The sequence below is a fragment of the Barbus barbus genome (assembly GCF_936440315.1).
Source record: "Barbus barbus genome assembly, chromosome: 16".
NCBI classification, from domain to species: Eukaryota; Metazoa; Chordata; class Actinopteri; order Cypriniformes; family Cyprinidae; genus Barbus; species Barbus barbus.
The window spans coordinates 21,961,452-21,987,125 of NC_136744.1; the positions used below are offsets into that span (position 1 = coordinate 21,961,452).

Here is a 25,674-nt window from a genome sequence, read left to right on the forward strand (position 1 = left end):
CATGAGGTAATATTAACTAGTGTTATATCATAAGCATGCATAAAACAGGATACAATACACAAACACATATACAAGAACAGTAATAATATACACAATGACCTAAAGATATGTGTGTTCATTCAAAGAAAGGTTTTACTATGAATTAATTAGAGAAGAGTCAATTTTTATTGTAAAAAAATTGTGTCTGATTGGTCCAAATGTTACATAAGTCATCGAGAATCATTCATTACATTATATGTTTTACAGTTTTACAGTTTTATTGTTTGGATCCCATTGTTATTCTGATTTTTTGTTTCTTTTGTGTTTCACACAAACTGTATTTGTTTAATAATAAAATATACATTTTTGATGAAAACTTTAAATGATAATTTGAGGAAGTACTAAAATGACGAACTGAAATAAAAATAAAGCTAAATAGAAACATTTTTAAAAAAATGAAAGAAAAAAACAAAACAAAACAAATAATACAATTACTAAAAAGGTTATTCAAAATATTAATAAATACTATAATAGTGTAAATAACACTAAAATAACCCTGATCACCTTAAACTCAATCCTACTTAAAAAATCCATTAAAATAAAACTACACCTAACTAGTTTAGAGGTTTTATTCACTTAAGGGGTTTGTTGCAACTGGGCCAGGCAGGAGCTGTAAGGTGACCACAGTTGATTTTTGCCTGCGGATCTGTGTAATGTTTGGAAGGATCCCAATATTAGACTTTTGGCTGTTTATAAGTTTATTTTCACCAAGGTCCCTGATCATTTTAATCTGACCTTCACAGTTTGTGTGGCCCATTTCAGATGTTTTGTGAACCTGTCAGTGTGTAATGCAAGCTTTGCCAAGAGGCTGTTATTGATGAATGGGGCAGCAGCAACTGCATTGGTGCCAAGAAGGTCTAAAATACCTGGAGAAAGTTATCCAATATTAATACTGTCTTTGTCTCCAACAGGCGAAGAGAGACAGGGGGAGCGAAGCCTTGAGTAGTATTGAATAATGAAAAGGGCTGCCATAGTTTCAGCGAATGTTTGAGCGCCGCTCATAGTAAGTGATCAGCATTAGAGAATAAGTATGTTTGTGTGTGTACGTGCTTTGTGTGTGTGTGCTGCTTTCTGTCTGCCTGACTCATTTAGACGCATTGTGATATTCATCTCTCTGACAGGCTGTGACATTGTGCAGCTTTAACGAAGACATCTAATGCAATCTAAAAACTATATGCTCGCACACAACTGTATGAATTTCAGCCAATTGTTGCTTTCTGAAATGCATCTTGAAAGAATTCCTTTGTTATTTACTCACCCTCATGTCATATTCACACACTTTTTTCCATATAATGACAGTTTATTGAGACCCTATCTGTCGTTCCAAAAAAACATCATAAGAAGTAGTCCACATGCATTGTGCATCATATTACAAGTTTTATTAAGTCATATGACAAAAAAGACAGTAACTCCTAATTAAAATAAAATATCTCATAGACCCTTTCACAGACTGTGATAAAGCATTTCTAGTTATTAACTTAGTAAATCTATTTTTTTGTATTTTTTATTTTTATTTGATTTACATTTATAACACTATACTTTGTGATTTCTTTCCTTGGCTTTAAATTACATAAGTCTATTACTGTTACTGCATGAGTGTTACTTGAGGAAGTGATGGCAAATGTTTAAAGTATATTATTATCCAAAAAATAATATTATTCACTTATAATCTTCTCCTCCATTGAACTTCTAATTCAGTTTGTTATGACCGAATCACTGAGTCAGTGAGTCAAGAACAAGTAGATTCATTAACGAGTTCAACTCAGTGATTCGGTGATCCAGTTCATGAGTTCCAAAATTACGGTTTATCAGTCTTTTGATTTCATTTGACTTCAGAAGGCAGAAGACAAAAGTCATATGCAATATTTTTATGGGGTTTTTTCTTTTTGAGCTTTATTGATGCTTTGAACCGTCTTTAAAGGGAAAAGTACAGCAAGAAGCACAAAAGCATATGTATGTGGATCGACATAAGATAGAGAATAATAATTATCGGGTGAACTTTAGATGAATATCAAATCTATTTTTCATCAAAAACGGTTCAACTTTTCAAACGAACATGTTTTATTAGTACTAGAGGGAAGCACAAAATCCCATCTTCCTTTTATCCACTTAGGTAAGTGCATGCCAATGGAGAATGGAGAGCCAATACAAGGAAAGTGCTTCACTCTGGGTTTGGTCATCATTGTTCAGTTGGTCCTTTAGCTGCCTGTCATACAGGCCTATTGATGGATGAGGGGTGAGGCTGCTATTCTTGACAGTTATTGATGATACAGTCGCTAACTGAGCTGCTCTCATTCGAATGTACCACTGCAGAAAGAGCCAAGAATGAACATTAGAGTCAGATCAAAGGAAATGCAGTTTTCCCCAATGGCACCAAGGCTTTTATAATGCACCGTCTAAATTAATGTGCTATTTCTGCTCTGCATTTAAAACTGAGGATGGCAACCTTCATGCAGCATCATCTCATGAGTCTATATTTTATGAGTTGAGCTCACTGGCTGTTCAATATTGTAAATCATTATTTTTAATTATGTCAACGATGGGATGAAGGTAATTTTACTGAAATTATAGTTACAGCACAAAAGGTATGCTGAAAAAAATGGTTAAGAATTGATTATTTACAGAATAATACATCAGGGTTAAAGGTGTGCTGTAAGCTATACCAGATAGATAGATCTGCTTCTATATGTAAGACTTTGTGTTCAAATGTAATCAGGTGAACTAATTCTGTTTCCACTGTTCAATCATAAATAGTTAATTGAAACAGCAAGCTAAATAAATCTATCAATAAATATTATTATAATTCAGACACTTTGTGTAGGTTTGCCATGAGCAAAATCAAATGGTGCTTCTGAGAATATTTCTGAACAAATTACATGAAAAGCACGGGGGCATTAGTTAAGCATTTCATTTATTTGTTTAAATTTCCATCTCAGGCAAGTGATGGAGTGTGTCGGAGTGGAAATACACAGCGTAATTTGTGCTTTATCTCCTGACAGCCAAATAAAATTGGCATAACGTGTTCCGTACAAGAGGTTCAATTTGCCACAAAACTGTCATACAGGTTCAACATGAGGAAAACTAGAATTGGCATCTCAAAAATAAACAACTGGAATTCATTAAAATCATTCACTTAAGACAATTATCACGTTCATATAATGCGTTTTTAATTCATTGGCACTAATGCTGTAGTCAGTACTTTTCACTGCGTGCTGTAAACATTAGAACCTAAAAATAGAACGCAGTGCATCCAAAATGTGTTTTGACTGAGTTGTGCAACAAACATACAGTATGTAACACAAAAAAACAAGCTCTAGAGTTTACTGTGGGACAAACTAAACATCTTTATATTCTTTACATCTTGTTTATGTTGACCTTTAATGCTTAACAGGTTAAAATGGCTATTCTATATTCTATATTCTATATTCTATTCTATAACACTGCTGAAACTTTACAACTCCTTTTGCGTTCCAATGAAGAAAGAATGTAATATATGCTTGGAACAATGAGGGTGAGTAAATTATCTTGTTTTTCATTCAACTATTCTAAGTGTTTTTTGGACTGTAGTTCCTTACCTTAACCTTAACACATTTCCATAACCAGGCTAATATTCCAAGTATCATCCTGGTCAGTTAAAGGGAGGAAACATGGATCGAGTTGCTTGGAATTCTGTGCACGTTGTGTGTAGGTGGAGGGGCCAAAAAACACATTATGCTGGTGTTGTGAAATTGTGCTGACTCCTATTCTAAATGACACTCATTTCTTCAACCCCTTTCTCAGACACAAAAGAATGGCTTTTGGAGAGATGATGTTTTCCCAAGACTAAGCAGCCCGGTGCCAAACAATAAGATGAATATGGCTGATAAACATACAATAAGTAAAAGCATTCACCTGTCAGTGTGTGTTTTTGTGTTAAGCCATTCAAATTGTGCTGAATCCGAAAGCGAAATGCAATCAGTTTGAATAATCTCGCTGTGTGGTACGCTATTCATCTCCATCAGCGCAGGACAATAAAGCATATTTTCCATTAACCCTAATTAGGTTTTGGTATTTTCCAGAGCTTATGCCATCTTTAGCCTGGCTAAAAGTGTTGTTGAGCTTCAGCATGCGCTGGATTCCACATTTGCTCTCTATAAATGCTCAGATAATTGAGGTCAGTTATTCACACGGCATATCATCACAAAAGAGCATCATATTCATTGTAGTTGTTTTTGTGCTTGACTGTCATATTACAAAGCTCTAGTGGCCGGGGCTGCCGTTCAGAATTGATTTCAGAATCAGAATGCCTTTTTAAAATAGAATTCATTCCCTGAATTTGAACTGAGGTAAATAATTAATACAAATTATGTATATACATAATATTTAGATTAATGTATATTTTACATTTATATTAATTTTATATTTATAAAAAAAAAATTGTGGTATGATAAGGTTAAAATCTATTTTGATGGCTCACTTAGATAATTTAGACAGTATTTAAAGGAATAGTTCGCCCAAATGAAAATTAGCTTACAATTTACTCTTACTCAGGCCAAGCAAGATGTAGATGAGTTTGTTTCTTCATCGGAACAGTGTTGGAGAAATTCAGCATTACATTACTTACTCATCAATGGATCCTCTGCAGTGAATGGGTGCCGTCAGATTGAAACTTAAACAATTTATAAAAAACATCACAATAATCTACAAATAATCTGCATGTCTCTAGTCCATGTATTAACATCTTGTGTAAAAAAAAAAAGTAAAAATCTGCAAATTTTCATTTTTGGGTGAACTGTATTCTCTTAATTTAGTCAAAAGAATTTTGTCTAGTAAGTTGAGAATTGCACAGTTAGTCAAAGTGAATTATTTAATTAATTTAAGATTTATTTATTTATCTGATGCTTTTATCCAAAGCGACTTACAATTGCTATATATGTCAGAGGTCGCACGCCTCTGGAGCAACTAGGGGTTAAGTGTCTTGCTCAGGGACACATTGGTGTCTCACAGTGGATTCGAACCCGGGTCTCTCACACCAAAGGCATGTGTCTTGTCCACTGCGCCACCACCACCACCATTTAACTCATTTATGTTTTGATGGACAATTTGGACAAAGCAAATTTCTTTGTGACTGTGTTGAATTTTTTAATGCAATTCAGTAATTTCCACTTCCCATCATTCCAATTCATCTTCTAAATTCCAATTTAAATTCAAACTCAGTCCAATTTATTAACTGGAAAGGAGCTCATTCTTAAATTCAGATTTTTTTATAAACACTGAATGATGCAAAAGCAGCATCTTTGTATGAAAACATGCACAGTAACAATGTGCAATATGGAGACAGAGAGCAGTTTGGACTGTGTGTTGTGTGTCAGGCATTAGTGTTTTCTTGGTCTTTATGTCTTTTTTCAGTGGCTCCCAGATCCTGTTTAGTTAGCTTAGCATCTTTATACGGGGCCCCTGGGACACAGCGCCTCTGATTTGCTGCTTTCATGGCTCTGGGCTGACTTTAAGGACTCAGAGCAGGCATGCACGGCTGATTTAAAGAGCCTTGCCTTTAAAAAAGTGCTCTGCTCAGCCCTTCTTTCTGTGTGTGCTGTTGCCAGCATCTAGGGTTTTGATCACATCTCACCATTATGGCAAAATATGACAGGTATATGGAGGCAAGCTTTCCAAGAGAATGCAGATTAGCATAGTGCATCACCTACAGAATCATCTCTCAGTTTGAGAAGTAAACAGCGATTCTGCTTGCAATATACAAGATAATATCCTAAGCATATATTGAAGTTATTGATAGCAAACAGGCAGAGTTGGCAAACATGATACTTATTGTGAGTTAAAATATCGAGGCAGATAGTGTAATGATAGTCTGAACATAACAGATATGCTGTTTGGCAGTCCGAGAGAATCCTATGCATGACTGTTAGAGATAATCTACTGTGACACAGAGGGTCATACGAACTATGTTCCAAGAAATATATCCAAAGTGAAGTCCTAATTTTCTCTCAGACTGGGATGCTTTCCTCCTCAGAAATCCCTGTCATATTGATCTATTTGAAACTGTTGTGCTTGGTAAAAGCAAAGATAATCTTACATAAAGCCAGGTTGCGTGTCCGCCCACTGCCTCTCGAGACGATTTACCACCGCCCGCTCACAATGAATAAATAAACAGGGAAAAGAGATAGAATCTCATATTTCATTCTATGTGGGCCTTAATTGTGCAATAGAGGTGACAAGTCTGGAAAAAAAAGAACGTGCGGAAAATTTCATTTGAATTAATGGGCCCGTGAGTGTAATGTGACATTTAGTCCAAAGAATTTGTGTTAAAAACTTAAGAGCGATCGTAACTGTTGGTTAACCAACGTCAAATGGAATTTGTTACATTAAAAAAGTAATTTTTGCAACCTCCATTTGTCAGGAAAACAGCTCTGAGTCTTATCCTAGAATAATTGTGACCAACTTGTATTGGAGAAAAACTTTTTATTTTTTTATTTTTTTCCATGATGTGATTTTCCCCCCACTTTCAATTGTTTTACTTTGATGAAAGGGTAGTTTTTTTTTTTAATGAGACCAAAAGGATAAACGATACAGATTTGTTTTCACAGCCTTTTTTTACTGCTATTTACCAAGGGGCAAATAATTCTGACTGTAAGCTTATATTTAATATATTAGAATATCTAATTAAATGAATTAGATAGATAGATAGATAGATAGATAGATAGATAGACAGACAGACAGACAGACAGACAGACAGACAGACAGACAGACAGACAGACAGACAGACAGACAGATAGATAGATAGATAGATAGATAGATAGATAGATAGATAGATAGATAGATAGATAGATAGATAGATAGATAGATAGATAGATAGATAGATACAGACAGACGATAGCTAGATAGATAGATAGATAGATAGCTAGATAGATAGATAGATAGATAGATAGATAGATAGATAGATAGATAGATAGATAGATAGATAGATAGATAGATAGATAGATAGATAGATAGATAGATAGATAGATAGATAGATAGATAGATAGAGACAGACAGACAGACAGACAGACAGACAGACAGACAGACAGACAGATAGATAGATAGATAGATAGATAGATAGATAGATAGATAGATAGATAGATAGATAGATAGATAGATAGATAGATAGATAGATAGATAGATATTCTATGTGCTTGATCCTCTTGTTTCAACAGGAAATAAATCAACCGAGGAAAGAGGACTGGCATTTCAAAGCAATTTCATGGGATATTTAATCTGTCTAAAGTTCTTGCTTAATACAACAATCACCCTATTTCCAATTTGTCTTTTTAGACGAGGAATCATATCTCAGACATCTATATACATCTCCACATAGCCAATACTTATGTTTCATGTATGGCTGAACCTGACATTTCTGTGCTATGAAGGGAAACTGTGCATAAAGAGACTGTGAGAAAGGTTTCAGTATCAACTTTGCTAGCATCTGTAAAAGCCTTGGCTTCTCTCTCGCTCCCAGTCTTTCTCTTTACCTCTGATCAATATTACCAAATTAACATTTCCAACCCCCATTTCAAAACCACAAGCCCTCTAAATTAGTCATTAGAAACGTGTCTCAGAGGCAGCACAATCTGTGAGTAAAACCTACACTCATTCAATAGTGGATAAAGCAATTTCACCCTTACATTCACCCCAGAGACACATTCACACACACACACACACACACACACACACACACACACACACACACACACATATGCAAATAGGCTATACACACCATAGTTTTTTCATTATACATTACATGACAAAGAGGAAGGTGTTTTTCTCAGTCCATCCTGATGAGTTTGTGAGAAACTAGATCTGTAAATACAAAGTGTCAATAGAGGAATAATACAATGGGCGTGTTAGCTACGTTTTATAATATAGTATAGCTGGTTTCTAGTTGCTCTACTTTGCTCTTCAACCATGTTCCAAAAATAAATGTTTTAACACGTTTACATAGTACCTATGACCAAGATGGACCAGCAAATGACTGGACCAGCTAGAAACCTTCTACCAACAAGGTTTATCATCTTAAGCTAGATTTTCCAGTATGTTACAGGTACACATTAAACAAAAAGGAATCTTAACATAATATTTGATTATGCAGTATAACGGACAGTTAAATATTGATTTACATCATGGAATCTAGGAGAATAAACAGATGATTATAGATCAGAGCTGTCGTGCACAGGTAGCATGGGATTTTAGCTTTCAGTGTGCTGCATTAGTGTAATTGCTTATTAGATCTATTGATCTTTGAGAGCATTAGCTTGCCGATCATTTAAATTAGTCCACTGTTTCTCAAGCCTGAAATTCCCTCTTCCAAACATGATCAGCCAAATCTATGATCTCTGAGTTAACATCTAAAGGCGAAACGTTTTAGGTGTGATTGTTTGACTGATTGTTTTCATTTATCACGTGTTAGTCAATGTAAGGCTTCAGAGGGTCAACTGATAGCAGGCTAATGCACTGACTGCAAGCTAAGAGGCACGTGAAAGAGAGATTAGGTAGATTTTATTTCTTATAATGAGGAAATTAATGCTTTGGTGTGAGTAAAGATGAGATAATTGTTGGAGGAATATAAATGACCTGTTCTGGTTTTATGATGGAGAATGGAAAAGGAAGGAAAACCAAATCACCAAGAAATACAACATACAGAGACACATGCTTTCAAATACTGATGTACGATTTGTGAGGGTTATAATAACATTATTCATTTTTTCTGCATAAAAGTGCCACAAAATATTGGGCTTAAGCTTTCTATTTCAAATGGAGAGATTTTAAAGACAGAATGTTATCTACTTTATATTCAAATAAGCTACACTCCAGGGATGGTGAGCAGCATGAATAAGTTGTTTCAGTATGGAAACGTACACACACAAAAAAAGTGATGACAAAGTCAATCTGCTACCTGCAATTGCTCCACCAGCCTAAATGAAAAATGACCTTGACTGACAGATTTCAGTCCGATGACTTCATCCAAGATCCAAAATGTATCTTCTATGCCTGTTTCTGGCATGTGACCAAAATTGGATGTGAAAGATAAATGATTTTGTTCACCGCATGTGAACGAACAAGTGTGTGTTCTTTTAATTGAGAACGTGAAACATTTATCTTGTCAGCACCAACAGTGTTTCAACAGTTTTGCCCTTTAGCGTGGTATTTTACTGTCGCTAACAAGACAGGAAAAAAATAGCTGGATTATAAATGAAAATGGAAAACAAATTGTCTGTCTAACTGCACATATATAAATTGTTGTGTGTGTGTGTGTATATATATAAAATTTATATTCTGAATTTCATTGTCAATTCAGTTAATAAAGAAAGTCACGTGTTTCATTCTTCAGAGTATCAGCATTTTTAAATGAACTCACTGCTATTATAGTGAGTAAATGAAGACAGAATTTTCACTTTTTGAGGGAAAAATGGGTGAAAATACCTGTACAGCCACATTGTAGCCATGAAATAGGGCCCCAAAAGTCTGTGTCCTTTCATCATGAAGGCATGATTCTGAGAGCACTTGCAACCTGATTTCTGGGATTTAAGACTATCCGGGCTGCTTGAAGCAGATACTCAAGTGGTTATTACTGTGTCTGCATTATGTACTGAAAGGTCAATCCACACTAGATTCTCTGGCTGGGCTACTAGACATTTCGTGACAAAGAACAAGCCAGTGTGGACATGCCTCTAGAAAAAAATCCCTTTCCAGGGATTTCTCCAGCCTTCTAGTGCATTTTGAGTAGCTCTTCTCAGAAAGTAATCTCTAGCCTATAGTGCAGTTGAAAATAAACCTTTATGGATGATCCTATGGTTCATAATACATTGTCACATTAGATAAAAAAAGAGCATTAATACTGTCTACTGTTTGCAGAGGCAGTGTAATGAATCTTTAATGATGCTTTATGAAATGTATGGTTCAAAAGATTATATCAAAATTGAGCCAGTGCAGAACAGTTACTACAGCTATAACTTTGTAGCATTAAATGAGGATAAACTCTCCCTAGATAAGAGGGCATTTTATAGACTTTTATTCAGTTTCAGTTTTTTATGCTTTCATGTATGCAACCAAAAATATAGGCATTTGGAAGCTGGAGAAAAGCGTACATTTTCTCTTAAAACGTAAACGTAGCACTTTTCTAGCATTAAAAATGTTTCTGTGCCATTATCTTAAAATCTATATAAGACCACATTTTTCTATAAGACGCATAAATCACTTCAAAGACACCAATGAAAAACTTTTAAAATACGTGACCTGAACAGCACTTAGCACTCAAGCACTTTCAAAATGAGCCTAATTCTAAATGAAAGTCTGCTGATTGACATGACAGCCTATTGATCTGTTTATACACGGCCATTTAACAATCCTGAACTCATCTGAGAACCTATTCACAGGTAATCAAAAACACCATGTAGCCCCAACAATCAAAGCTCACCAAATTACTCGCTCCATTTTCTCGATCCACTGAGGCTGGTTACTGTCCTTTTGAGAGTTTTACAAAAGAAATCTACAGACAGAGTATTGATCACTGGAGGTATGGTAAATGGAGGCTCTTAGAAGATGGCTCTGAACACACCTCTTCATGCTGATGGCCCGCTCAGGGGAAAAGCAGCTTTCTATTAAACGGTACGAGAGGCTTGATGAAACCGTGTTTAGCATTAATAAAAGCTTGGCTGCACAGACCTTCATGAGAAATATGATCTGGTAGATGAAAAGGCAATAGGTAAGGGTGCAGATAAAATGAGACAGATGCCAAGTTTAGATGCTAGGTTAATGACATGCTGAGAGCTAATGAAAAAATTAAGTATTCATTAAACAGTTGGACCACATTTGCTTGTGGTATATTAGAGCAACAAATAGAGCATAAAAGCATTTTATGAAGCATTCAATTCAGGTCAAAAAGATTGTATTTACAAATTAACAATGTGTGGAAACAAGTTGATTACTAGTTGGTTATGTGTGGAAAAAAACTCAACTTTGAGAATACATATAGAACTTATGCTCTGATCCTCATTGTCTTCCCTTTGTATTTCTACAGCATGAAGGTATGTGTAAAAACAATTTAATTAACTATTGCAAAAATGTAAGATCAATGACAAAATTCTAAAGACAGCTGCAAGCTTGTTTCTCTATATTAAAATATTAAATAAAAACGTACCTGATACATATTCTTCATTGATCATTTTGAAGAATGTTCACGAAGTTCAAAAATCTTGTATTTTTCATATAATACTATTGAGTGAAGTGAAGTGACATACTGCCAAGTATGGTGACCCATACTCGGAATTCGTGCTCTGCATTTAACCCATCCAACGTGCACACACACAGCAGTGAACACACACACACAGCAGTGAACACACACCCGGAGCAGTGGGCAGCAGTTGGGGGTTCGGTGCTTTGCTGAAGGGCACCTCAGTCGTGGTATTGAGGGTGGAGAGAGCGCTGAACATTCACTCCCCCACCTACAATCCCTGCCGGCCCGAGACTCAAACCTGCAGCCTTTGGATTATGAGTCTGACTCTCTAACCATTAGGCCACGACTTTGCAATTTTCTCATGCAGTGAAAAGGACATTGCAGAGGTTACGTCTGGTATAAAACAAGCTTTAAAATTTGGTCATTTTTTAAGAAATCCAAACAATAAATACAGATTTGTGGCACTTTAATGAGTCATGACTCATCACTGTATTGCCTCAGTTCAAGCAGCACGAGACACGATTGTCTTTTCATATTTACTGTACGAGACAACAAGTAAATCCACTCCAGCAGCTAATTACCTCAAAAACATAAATTCAAAGACAAAATTCTAAAGACTGCTGCATGCTTTTTACCCTGATGCATAAGGTCTATATTGATATAGATTTTGTTGAAATTATTATTGTTCAACTATAATATAATTATTCAGTGGGACGATTCAGTTTACAGCACCTTCCAATATTAAATTTAAACTATATTATATTAAAAATAAACACCCCTGTTGCATGAACTTTATTCATCATTTTGATGAAACACAGTTCAAAAACCTTGTATTTTTTGTAGAACAGGTATCTTGAATTGACGAAAGCAATTTTAATTCAGAACTATCAATTTGCTCATTATTCATGGGGGGGGAATAAACGTTTATTTAAATAAACATGTAAGGAAAATAAACAATTCAGATGGGAAACAATATTTTTTCCTTTTATTATTTATTTCTTAATTTAAATAAAGTCAATAACCAGTATAGTTATGAAGATAAATGCTGTATCGCAAGAGCCACATGTTTTGCCCATTCTTTCCCTCCTCCATTTCAGATTTCCTTTCAACTTTAGCTGACTGAACTGTAATTTTGAGCTCAATATATCATCTGCTTTTGCTGGGGACAGCTTTGACAGTCTGTAAACCCACACGCCAAGCCCCTTACAGAGGTGAGTGTCTCTCTGCCTTTGTGGGCAATTAAAAATATTGCATGCGCATATTAGCAACAGAGCAATAAAAATCACTCTGAAATGTTTGGTTCAAAAATACTGTGTGGAATTCATCAAAGTTCCCATTCGCAGTGATCATGTCAGTTTTTGTGTAGATCTGAATGCTATTAGAAAACATCTCAGTTTGATATTAAGGATTTAGTTAATCCAATAATGAATTTTTGCTGAAAATGTACTTATCTCAGGCCATCCAAAATGTACAGTTTGTTTCTTCTAATATAGCATTTACCAAACAGTTGATAAAAACACAAGTTTGTTTCTTCTTTTAAAATGCTGATACAAACAGGCATTAAAATAATCCACAGGTAATCACATGACTCCAGTCTAACGATTAAGATCTTGTTAAGTGAAAAGCTGCATGTATGTAACAAAACAAACTTTTTTTTTTTTTACTTTAAACAGTTGCTTCCTGCTAATGAGTCATTTTATCCATAATATTGCTTTATCCATTGAAACAGCTTGATTGGCCTGAGGGCGAGTACATTTTCAGCAGATTTACATTTTGGGAGAACTATTCATTTAAATGTCTCCAATACTATGTTATAATTTTTGCGCTGCATTCTTGCTTTTTTTTCTTGTGCTTTTGTTTGACATTCTCTGATTCTGGTGTCTTATATTCTAACCATCTACTTACTACTTATAGCCTGTATGTATTATTTATGCTAAATAGAAGTACTGTATGTTTCTATCACTTATGTAAAGCCTTTTTGCATGCCCTATTTGTAACTATTTATAATGAAAGGTGTAACAACTAGCTTTATTTCTGCATCCATTTCTAATGGATAACATCTTTATCATGCAGACTGCTGAAGAAGGAAGACATATAGTTTTCAAAAAGGATATACATTTTGATCATCTACACATGTTTGATAAAATAATCAGCAAATATCAGGCCAGAGCACATCTAAAAACTAGTTTGCTATAAAAAATAAATACAAGTAGAAGTCATTCTTGATGCCATAATAGCATAACAAGTAGAAGTCATTCTTGATGCTTGTTCAGTTTATTTGCATGTTCGCCTATCATACACATTCATAAGTCTCTCTGTACTGTAACACACAAACATATGCTTTATACACATTCACAGAAGTGTTCATCATAAAAACACAGAAAGCTCTATCAATGACCTCTTCTAAGTAGTGCACAAAGATTAAAGTAGCTCATGTGATGAAAGAGAAAAAAAGACGTTAACAAAATCTCAACACAAAACTCCATAAAAGAACACATTTTAGTTGATTTGAATGTATAAAAGTTGCTGTTCAAGCACATTTTAAAGTGCACCTTGTTGGTGATTGTATAACCCTAGTGTTTCGACTTCAGTACAGTGCTGACTTGATTCAGAGTATAACGAAATATTCTGCTGTCATGCTCACTGTTTAAAATTAGAAGGGAAAAAAATGAAAGCTGTAATATTAGATTGTGTCAGTGAAATGTGATTGGTCATTCCTTGATCAGTTTAAAGAGCAATTATTTGTTTTCTGCTCATTGCTGTTATGGCTGTCACTAAAAGTTCAGCAGGGAATAGAATTAGCATTCTGCTTCCTTGCTGCTTTTGACACCTTAATGAAAATAAGAGGGGGAAAACAACAATGATGGTAATTACAGCCCAATGCAATCCAAATCAAATGCTTAAACTATCTTGTCTTTACAAATATGTGATATAATGTTAGTTGACAACATCCCATTTAGTAGCGTGAAAATGGGTTTGTTGGGTGACAGCTAATTATGCTGCTAATTAGGCATGAACACAACATTTATAGAGGTGGAGATGATGACACAATATCCCAAAGCGTCACATTGTGTGATGGTGGTGCCTATGAATATTTAACCTGTTATTTCAGCTGAATTAATGGTAGTTCAGTTAGTTTCTTAGTGCACTTTATTAAACTGACATGAAAGAGACTAAAAACATATTGGTGCGTGGTGAACTTAAGTCATGTTTCACAGAATCCATTAGAGAACAGACATTTTATTGTAAGAAATATTTAGGATGTTCATTCTGCTGAATATAATACAACATGAAGCACTGTACATTTGATTCCACTGACCTCAGTCAGGTCATATTAATCTTCCAAAAATAAAAACTGTTAAGGATTGATGTACAGCAATGTCACGTCTAATTAAACCATTTTTCTTTAGTAATTTATTTAAAAACAGTATAACCCATACATTTGTCCCTCACAGCATTGTTTTCATTTACGAAACATTAAATATGACATCTGTCTCTTGACTAAGGTTAATGCAGGGTCAAAGACTCTGAACGAAAATTGTTTATTCCAGTGCAAACTCTACATATGTTTATGCTAAAAACATATAGTTTATATTTCTCATTATGAATGATGCAAAGAATGGATGAATGTTTCTAAATCTAAATGATGTGAACATTCTAAACAATATGTGTCTAAGATAATCTGTGCTTGACAATGACATTTAATCGAAAATTAGATATGGTGACAGTAACTTTGGTGTTAGGTATATTGATTGCCTTGAATCGTGATGTGGAGAAATACTGAACTTAGTCTGTTATCATGAGTTTGGATATTTTGTTCACTATTGCTACAATATACATGTGCAAGCGTTCACTAACATGGCGTATAGTCGTTGTAAACAGTGGATATAGCCATGGAGTGATAATATTTATATATTTATATATATTTATAATTTAGTTCACACATTTAAATATATACTGTACAATGCACAATGTCCCCTCTTAAATTAAATGAATCAAAACTCTTTTAAATCAATTAAGATAAAGAACAACAGCCAGGCTGTGGCACCCAACTAGGAGCTTAGACAACAACTTTCATCCCATTGAAATTAAATTTTCCTTTCTAAACAGGTGCAGCTTTATGCACAGCACAAAATAAAATATTGAATTCACTTTTAAGACAGGGAGGAAATGCAGTGTAACTGTTCGTGCTTTGACAGCCGCCGAAAAAACAACTAAGAGCTCAAAACAAGGCTCTTGTAATGCCTGTTATGTCTCGGTTTGCTTGAGCTGGCAGCATTGGAGAAGTGGAATTCTGCCATGTAATACAAAAACATATATTGTATGTAATGTAAAGCTATATCACACTGGTAAGGTGGGCAGTTTTTTGTTTTCCCAAGAGAAACTTAGGCATAGAAAATGAGCTCTGGAATTTGACCGCCTTGCACTCCTGTGCCATTGGTACTGTCTGAAGAGCACTGAAACTGGAAGGTCGCCTTCCCACACTGAACTTCCGTCATACCCTCTTGTCCGAAATAACTCAGTTCATTTCCATCCAGAACCACGCTGGCTGTATAAAAAGTGTCAGGCTCGATCTGAACCGGATACTCGAACCAAACTGGGAAGGTGTTGCTGGATCCATCAGAAAAGTACTTGCTAAGATTGCTTCCAAGAACGACTCCTTGCCGTTTGAGCTCGATCTTGGCGGTGTACTCAGCAGATCCACAGCTTGAACCATAAAGCCCGAAACCTGCGATAAACACTCGCTTATCTACAGCAAACTGAATGCTGTCACAGCGTCCGCGATAGCGCCACTGGTTGCTGCGGTAGGCGCACGACTGGAAGCGATGGCACTTCTGCGGCGTCAATCCCTTACGAGGTTGGCAGGCAAACTGCAGCTCGGGTTTCTTAGCTGCTGTGTACCATAAGAAAATGTCATTAGTCTCGTTTAGCGTTAACACTCCTGATTGCGCAGCACCATTTGCAAAATCATCAAGACCCATGGTCGGTATACGGATCAGGTAGACGGTTTGGCCCAATACCTTGCGTTTGTTGTCGATAGTTGTGTTCATCTCCCTCCGCTGACATTCGGCTTCTGCCCAGCTTAGTGCAGCTTCAAACACTACAATCTCCTTAGCGTTCAGCGTCTCCCGTCTGAGAATGCTCTCCAAGGTCTGAGCGTCAATGTCACAAAAGCCCTCGGATTTAAGTGCCAGCTCAGCCTGAGCGTCAATGACTTCCCAGCAGCGTTGTGTTAGGTCTGGCTCTTCAAACAGACAGCTCTGAGATAGAAGAATGCACGCATTCTTTGCACTCAAACTTGTTTCCAAGAAGTTGACACAAGCCCGAGCCAGGTGCGGGACTATGTACTTTTTGGCTGCGTATAATGTTGCCAGTACGGTGTCGGCACTCAAGTCAATTTCATCACAGTAAATGTACCTGAGTAACAGAAAAAAAAAACAAGGTGAGCTGTGTCGTACAACATCAGCCGTAGTCATTCAAAATGGATGTAGTCCAGTTGCATTGTAGCCTGCTATTACTGGCCCAGCTAGAAGCTACTATTTTATGATGTGCTACAAGCATGAACCACAATGTGTTTTGGTCAATAGAAATACTATCTTTTGCAACACCTCTTATAACAAAAAGCATTATTCTGACAATAGACATAACTTTGTGGAATAGGAATGAACTTGGCTTTGATTGTGTCCTTCAGAACAAGCTGAATTGATCATAGTATGATGCACTGTGCAGATCTACTGCAAATCTAATACTATGTCCTGTAACGCATTCTGGACTAGAAGTCATAACCTATAAAGAAGCATCAAAATGGACACAATGTTCAATAGACATGTTCTGTAAACCGAAACAACAATTATAAATTTACACTACTTTAGGAGAGTGGGGGAGGATGGATAAAAGGCTCGGAGGGAAAGAGAACAAAAATCTCTCTCGAGATGGAAGAAGTGAGAGATAAGCCAGACAGAAGGACTCTCAAGAGAGATGGGTAAAGCATGAGTTAAGATCTATCAGATCTTCTGTCATGGTCCTAAACCCTCTGAGAGGCGGACAAGCTAAGCTCACTTCATTATTTACTTTCTTCTTGTTTAAGATAGAGTTCTATTCAACATTTAAGCATCTAGTGCCATTAGTGTTCAATGTTCCCCCTGACGCATATAAAACACTTTGGGCATGAGCCACAGTAATTCTGGAGACACAGCACCAACTCACTTTGTGACACTTTTTGACTCTAGTGAGTGGCTTTAAAAGCGTGTTTGGCTTTATATGAAATAGATAAATGTGAACTCTGGCAACTTTTTACTATGATGGTTGTTGTAGTTCATGATGGCAGTTCAGAAATGAAATGTCCAATGACTGGCACTAAAAGGTTAGTGCTCTTTCATGTACTTCCTACACTAAACCTAACCGATAGTGCTAACAAAACCAAACATGCTAAAAAAAAAAGAAATGCTGATGTAACCATGCCATTTTAGTTTGCTTCAACAAGTCTTTTTTTTTTTTTTTTTATTAAGACCAGGTAGGCCAGCAGAAAGACAATCTGAACAAGCTAGAAGACCAACTTAAATAAACTTATGCTTTTTTTTCCAGCAGAGATAAGAGGAAGTTAACTAAGAATGAATTGTGCCCAGTGATACCGCTTATTGACACGTGCTGTGTGCAGGTTTAGCATCTGATTCACTAAAAGAAAGTATGCAAATTAGTTAACAGGCAAACATGCTGTACATTGGTACCTGATTTAACTGAATTGTGTGTGATTACAAATAAGATGCAGGTTTTTGTTCTATAAGCGTTGCAACTTTTCAGTGAATTTGCCCCATAAGTCATGCTGGGGAGTTTTTTTTTTTTACTTAAATTATCTGAATTGGGTACTCCATTCAAAATGACATTTTAAGAAGTCAAATGAAACTATTTGATATCTTCAGTGTATTCAAATGAAGCTAATTGCACAGTCGATTTCAATCAGAAAAGACTTCTTCCAAAGGCCATATCGCTTTTAATAGTCTTGAACTGTTGGCTGTAAAGAAATTACATGTCAGTGTAGTCGATTAACCCTCTGGAGGAAGTCCAAAGAGGGGTACTTAGATCAGAGAGAACAATTTTCTTCACTCCTGCGCTTAATTGAAAACAATAATAACTAAATAATCTGTACAGAAAGATAATAATGGTTTAACAAGGCAGATGAGAAAAGGGTCAGCCAGCACAGACCTGACAGACAAGGTACATTTACATAAGGAGACTTACTTCAGCATAGCCAGAAAGGCTGGAGGTTCTACATCAGGGATACGGATCTCATCCTTGTCCTCTGCCAACTCTCCATAAAACATGGCATGGAAAACCGAGCTACCCACAGCAAGGACATACTAATGAGAAAAATAAGAAGTATAAATTCATTTTACAAGACTTGTGTTATCAATTATCATAACGATCGACAGTATCCATCACTTAATTTTAAATAATTTACATGTCAGCACGGAGTTTCAAACAAAAATCAGTGCAAACCTATAAAATCAGGACTCATGTGGTGTGGATGGAAAAGGATTCAAAGCATTCAGCTATTGTTAAGTCTCTACTTTGACCTATTGACCTATTTTTTATGACCAGACACTAAAGTGGTTTTATGTCTCTCCTCGATTAAAAAAAAAAAAAACCCTGATTATTCCCCTCAAACTCACACAGATCAAAAGAACTTTCCAGGTGGCAGGTGATGGTTTCATGTAATCACACATACAACCCATACAATGACACATTCCTTCTTATAAACAGAAAAAACTTTTATAAACTTTTCTCTCAGAAAGGCACAGCTAGCGATCTTTAATTCCTCAGAAGTTGCCCTTCAGGTTTTCCTTCTTCTGAGTCGATTGCATTGTAAAGGTAACGCTTGGCTGTTTTAAATTTCGGCTTGATCCAATTCCCCTGGAGTCATTTGAGCATGAAGCACACGCAAAAATTTCACCCACAAAGACCAATGCTTAATTACGACTGTAATTTCCCCTTGGGTTTACAAGACACGTGAGCACCATTCATGTGAATGGCATTTGCTTTTCCCTCCATAGCAAAGAGAGTTTCACAATGGTGTGAAAGTGACTGCTAGAGCTAAAAGTTATCTTGCTGATGCTAATGGGCGCACGTAGCTAATGATGAAATCTGAGGCCAACACAGCATTGCAGATGCATTATATAACAGGAGCAGAAGTGAATATTTACCATTCATTTTAGGACTACTATCACACACATGCATCTTTTAAATTCAGCAAACTTCATTTTGGCCTTTTAAGTAAAGGTTTGTTCTTCTCCTTTAGGATCTCTGATGTGAAAAACCCATAACAAATATATTATAACCAAGAGGAACATCAAATAAATGTTGAGAGTAATTTTGCAAAGCGCTCCTATGCAAGGAAGACAATCCTAGAAGCAAACATAGCCTTCTCAAATAAAAACGATAATGCATATCTGATCACCAGCCAAATGGACATCATAAAAAAGGTGCTCTGTAATAACTCTTCATGGCCCATTGCAATATTGGCTGTGGCCATGCAGCAAAGCTATACAATGCCCTTGCCTAAGTGTGCTTTATAAAGCATCACATATCAGGCGAACACAGCTTTCAATTCTGCCCTCTTAAATGGATAAAAGATGAGTCATGCCTGAATTGCAGGCACCAGATTAGCCCTGTCTTTTTAAATAAAGTCTGAGAGTGAAACAAGAACTGGTTTAAATGGGGTTTTGGTGCAGTTAAAATTGGCCTGAGGTTAAAAAAAATAATGTCATATGTAATAATGCCAGTCCCCATGAAAATTTTAGAACAAAAGCTATTGGAAAGCTGCTAGTTTCGAAGAGGTCACAGTGGAAGACCTCTAATGGTTTTTACTTAGCGGAGATCAGTTAGATCAGGGGTTTGCAAACTTATTACTTGGAGAATGTTTAATTAAATTCATACTTTGAATGCATTTTAATAGTGATTTGTCAGCCAATTCTGCTCTAAAAAAGTTTTTTTGCCTCTCAATATGCAAAAAAAAAAATCATTATCAGTCTCAATAATATCGTCTCAGGTTACGCATGTAACGAGACACTGCGTCGAAACGCTAGGGGAACGCCGTCAGAGTGACCACTCTCTGAATCACATGTGTAATCTGTCCAATGGAAGGGCGAGACGTCACGGGCGGGTGACGTAATTGACCAGGAAGCATAAAAGCACGTGCGGTGGAACCGGCGTTTGCTTCTAGGAATGAAGCAACCACTCGCAGGGATGCCGGAAGTATGGCCTCAAGACGCAACGTCTCGTTCCCTTCAGGGAACCAGGGTTACATACGTAACCTGAGACGTTCCCTTCCAGGAACTCGAGCTGCGTCGAAACGCTAGGAGAACGAGATGCCCACGCCTCCAGACTTCCAAGTCCTTGCCGTGTGTGTGTCCCTCAGGAGCACAACGAGGGCGAGAGAAAAAAGGCCACAAGTGGCAAAAGTGGGCGGGTCTGCGTCCCAAAGGCCAACTTCTGAGAAGTGAGTCTTGATCCCCGAGAAGGGGGAGTGCAGAGGACTCGAGGCTATGTAAAAGCACCCTGATCCACCACATAGCATAAGCTCTCTGGCCGGAGGCCTCAGCCTCTGGAGGAAACATGTAACTAGGGGGTGTCTACCCACTGAAAGGCCACCGAGAAGGGCGTGGTAGGCCGATAAAGCCACCACGTAAACCTTCAGGGTGGAGTGGGTTACCCCCGCAGAGAAACGGGCCTGCAGGAACTCCAGCATTGTACCAATCTGGCAGTTAACTGGGAACAATGAAGTACCGGCTGTAGAACCCGGGCTCTCTTTCATGAGGAGAGACCACCTCGATGGCCTCTTTCCTCAAGAGAGTGTCTACTTCCTGTTCCATGACCAGAGCCTGCTCGGGGCCCAATAACGTGGGAATCACCCCGTTAAAAGGTGGCGGCGGAGCGCCGAACTGAATACGATAGCCTTTCTCTACAGTACGCAGGACCCACTGAGACACATTTGGCAGTAGTTCCCACACTGCCAGATGGTCTACTAAGGGAACCAGTATCTCGAGACTGGCCTCTGATGTACTCAGAGCTGCTGGCTCGGTGCTCTGAAGCGGAGGACCGGCAGGAGACGGCCGAAGCAGGAGCTCTAGAAATCACCGCAGGGGTGGCGAGCTTCTCAGCTCCGCTACACTTCGGGGCGGAAATAACTGAGAGAAGCGCTCGCTGGAACCAGTTGTGCCCTGGAACTCTGGCAGGGTTGGCAGACTGGTCTCCCGAGGGCACTGGGGGGAGACGGACACCGTATAATGAGGTGTAACCCGCTCGTCCCTAGAGACACCTGCCCTCATAAGTCCTGGGCCATAGCATCAGGACTGCCTCAGCTGAAGCCTCCTATTGAAACGACGATCCTCAGACCAGCGTCATTTCTAGGAAGACCAGGCTGATAGAACCAGAGCCTGCAAAGCAGGACCCAATGAGACACTCTTGGCATGGGCTCCTACATCGCCAAGTGCCTACTAAGGGAACCAGTCTCTCGAGACTGGCCTCTGGTGTACCTAGAGCTGCTAGCTCAGTGCCCTGAAGCGGAGGACTGGAGCCAGCTGCGCCCTGGAACTCTGGCAGGGTTGGCAGACTGGTCTCCTGAGGACACTGGGGGGAGACGGACACCGTATAATGAGGTGTAACCCGCTCATCCCCAGAGGGACCTGCCCTCGCAAGCCCTGGGCCCCGCTCGACAGGGCTTCTTGGCCGAGGACCTCTTAGACTGAAGTACGGTCCGCAGATCCGGCTTAGTCTTAGAGGTCCCTGACCCAGAGCGTTTGCCACCTCGGCCCCGCCGCGGGGGGGCACGAGTGAGCAACGCTCTGTTTTTGTGCCTCTCTGTATGAGGGCTGCTCCCGAGGCGAGGGCTGCTCCCACCCAGCAGCCCCCTGAGCTAGAGATCGGCAAGGGCGGAACCACTGGAACGCCGCGGCTTGTTTACGGGCCTCCTGGTTCCTGACTTCGCACCAGCCTGACTTCAGAGACGACGCCGCGCCAGGGGAGCTGACTATGCATACTCTGCTCTCAAGCAGACCACACACGGACTGTGTATATCCCCAGCAGTGATATAACGTTTGCAGGGAGGAACACACAGCCTGTAATGCGATCTGCTCTTGCTCAAGTGCTTGCACACATTGTGGAGTTTATATCAAGTGATTGTGAGGGACAAACAACACTAAATAAGACTCACAACACAGATGGACAGACACACACACAGAGTAGCAGTTGTTGAATGACAAAAAGCAAACGCCGGTTCCACCGCACGTGCTTTTATGCTTCCTGGTCGATTACGTCACCCGCCCGTGACATCTCGCCCTTCCATTGGACAGATTACACATGTGATTCAGAGCGCGGTCACGCTGAAGCCGTTCCCCTAGCGTTTAGACGCAGCTCGAGTTCCTAGAAGGGAACAAATGTTAAATTAAAATATAAAAACCATTCATTTTTTTTTTTTCTCTGAAATTTTCCATGGACACCCTAGAACCCTTCTTTGCCTCAATTTGAAAACCAGATAGAAACCAATATTACAATATTTAGATTAAAAAATAAGATAGTTTTGTGTGGTCAAAGTCTGATGATGTTTCATTTGACCAATTACCAATTAAGCAGTTTATTGAGAAAAACCTTTGGGAGATACAAACATGAGTGTACAAACATCAGAACTTTATTCACATATTCATAAATGCTTTAAACAGTTGAAGAACTTTGACCACAATCTCTGATTATTTAATACAGCACAAACCCAGCATGAAAATAAGAAAAAGACTCTTTGTCAAAAGACAGACATCTCCCCACTGCCTTCTGCCTGATTTTCATCAACAATTGAGGAGTGTCTCAGAAAGGCACATGGCCAGCTAGACTGAAAACAAGAGAAAGAATTTAGCTGTCATTAGCAACAGCAGTGAAGCACATCGCTTATGAAAATCCTAAAGCTGTTCTCTGGTACTGCTGCATAGTGCAGATCAGGAGGTCCTACCTTGTGTCCCGGGAGCCTCTGAGTTCCTCCGGACTGACCGACAACAAAGTAAACGTCAGCCATCAGTTCATTATTGAACATCACAGCATTTCTGTAGAGAAGATTGAGGAAAATGATTTTAGACTAAAAAACTGAGAAACATTTCAACTTGATTGTATAGAAGAGGTGAATCCTCTGTTGTTTCTGTAGACAAGAAATTATCATAGAACTTGAAATAAAGAGAAATTATCAACTCTTATTCTATTTGGAAACAAAATCTATACCTGGTTCATTTTCAAAACAGAAATTCAACAGAATTCTATACTTTGGCCATACTTCACAATCAAAATGGTTACACACGTCTTTCTCAGGACAATCCCTGGCCCCTGTCAGTGGGAGTCAACAATGGCATCTTCCTCATGTATTATTGGGGTCCAGGCCACATAGGAGCAGTAGGTAAACAAGAAATGCTGTTCCAGAGTGACTACAAAGCCAGGTCCGAGAGCGCACATTTGTTTTGGCCGGCATGGGGCTTTCCCATGACGACAAAGTAAATATTACCCTTTGACAGAGAGCAAAGCCATGCATATAAAACAAAACTTGTTCCTTTCTTTTGCCTCTTTTGTGACAATGCATACAGGGACAACTACACAAACGGAAAATTTAACATTACAGAAAAATCCTAAACAGTCTCAGAGATGTTAAATTTTTTTTACAGCAATGACATCCAGTGCCCAAACCTGAACCTGCTGAATCTTGAGAAGAAAAAACTGTATTCGCATTTTTTTTCAAATATTTAGTGTTTCAAAAATCTGAATCCACTTGTGAAAATGCTTGTTTAATAAATAGTTTTAATTATTAATAAAGTATTTTTAAAATAACTAATAGATTTATTATTTATAGCAAATTACTTTAAAAGCATAATAATTTGTTTGATTTTTTTTAGTACAGCAGCATGAGCTCCAAAAAGTTATCCAGCATGAGAATGCAACCGTTTGAAAGTTAACATGATCATTGTCACAAATGTGCTTCTTTGATTAGAAATCAATTATAAAAAGTGCAGAATATTTCTTCAATTAAATTTTCAAAAACCTAAAATTAAATGTGCTCTTTGACTTTTGGACTCCACTGCATCAGCTATCACAGCGTAAATGCTGTGTTTGTCGGCAGATGTTCTTTGAGCAAACTGTACCATTCTCGTCTCCCTCTCTGAACACATATGAAGTTGACCTACCTCTCCCTGATCGTGGAGTACAGACCCTGCCAGTTGCAGCATTGGATGGTGTTGTTGTTGTTCAAGTTCTGCTGCTGGTACTGCTGCACCATGGTGGCCGACGCCGGCTTCTTAGTGGGGAAGATCTCGGCTGCCATCTTCTTCTTCTTGGTTTTCAAGGTGATGATCTCATAGCACACAGGGGGCAGCTTGGACGAGCTGCTGGGACTCCCCTTTTTGGAGCCTTTACTGGACTTGCTCTTAACTGACTCTGGAAGCATCAACAAGAACGTCAGACATTTCATGTTCCTTCCCTTGGCATCCACCATGAGTGTGTTCACCTGCAGAGCAGTGGAAAAGCATGCAGAGAATATGTTGGGATGGAAAGGAGGATTCTCAGAGAGGTGACGACTTGTGGAGAGGGTGAGGAGCCCCCAAAAACAGAGCAATTAACTGAAACACAGAGGAAAAAAGGAAAGAAAGGAGAAAAAAATCCACTCCTAATCTTCACCTTCTAAAAGCAAACTGTCAGGGAATATAATCTCCTTTTTCCACCAGAAGATTAAAGTCAATACGGCGGCTGACTTTTCTGTCCTTTGCTTCTAGTTTGATCCGCTGGTGGACAGCAGAGATGAGTCTCCATAACTGTGCTGCAAGATTAACGTCCTTCTTTGAATGTCTTCTCTCTCTCCTTCAATATCTGTGAAAGTCCCAGATTTAATGTTCCTGCAGTGGTTGAGAAGCAGCTAGTCCACGCTGTGTGTCTCTCTCTCCTCCTGACACTCTTGACACACACACACATCAACACTCATACACGGAGCTCTGCAGGATTCATTTGCAGTGGACCTGTGCTCTGACGTGTGTTTTGCTGACTGTGGGGGCTGACTGGATGGATGGAGCGGAGAGAGTAACCCCCTACCGATGGAAGCCAGACATCCCCCACAGCCCAACCAATCAGCACTCTCGAGAGCCGTGATTGGCTGCAGCAACCATGCGCAACACCTACTAGAATATGCTAAGACCTCTTTGATTAAAGTGCCAGCCCCTTTCCCCTTAGAATGGATGCATCCTGATCTTCAGCATCTCTCTAAGCAGCCTATTGTTGATTAATATTTATAACGTAATAGAGGCCATGAAAAATAAAGAATTTGAAGGAAATGGGAACTCATGTGAGAGCAGAATGCTATATTTCACCTATTTAGTTCATCTAGTTAAATGTCACACTTTTAAAAGAGTATGGTTCAA

General features: G+C 38.3%; 1 protein-coding gene across 1 annotated transcript; it reads right to left on the reverse strand.

Annotated features, from left to right (window-relative positions):
- Nucleotides 1-15,627: 15,627 nt before the first annotated feature.
- Nucleotides 15,628-24,758, reverse strand: LOC306882316 (BTB/POZ domain-containing protein 3-like; the record flags this gene model as incomplete). Its single annotated transcript, XM_079436857.1, has 4 exons — nucleotides 15,628-16,660; nucleotides 18,482-18,600; nucleotides 23,238-23,328; nucleotides 24,451-24,758. 4 exons carry the CDS (start codon nucleotides 24,756-24,758, stop codon nucleotides 15,628-15,630), a joined length of 1,551 nt encoding a protein of 516 aa, XP_079292983.1.
- Nucleotides 24,759-25,674: the final 916 nt, after the last annotated feature.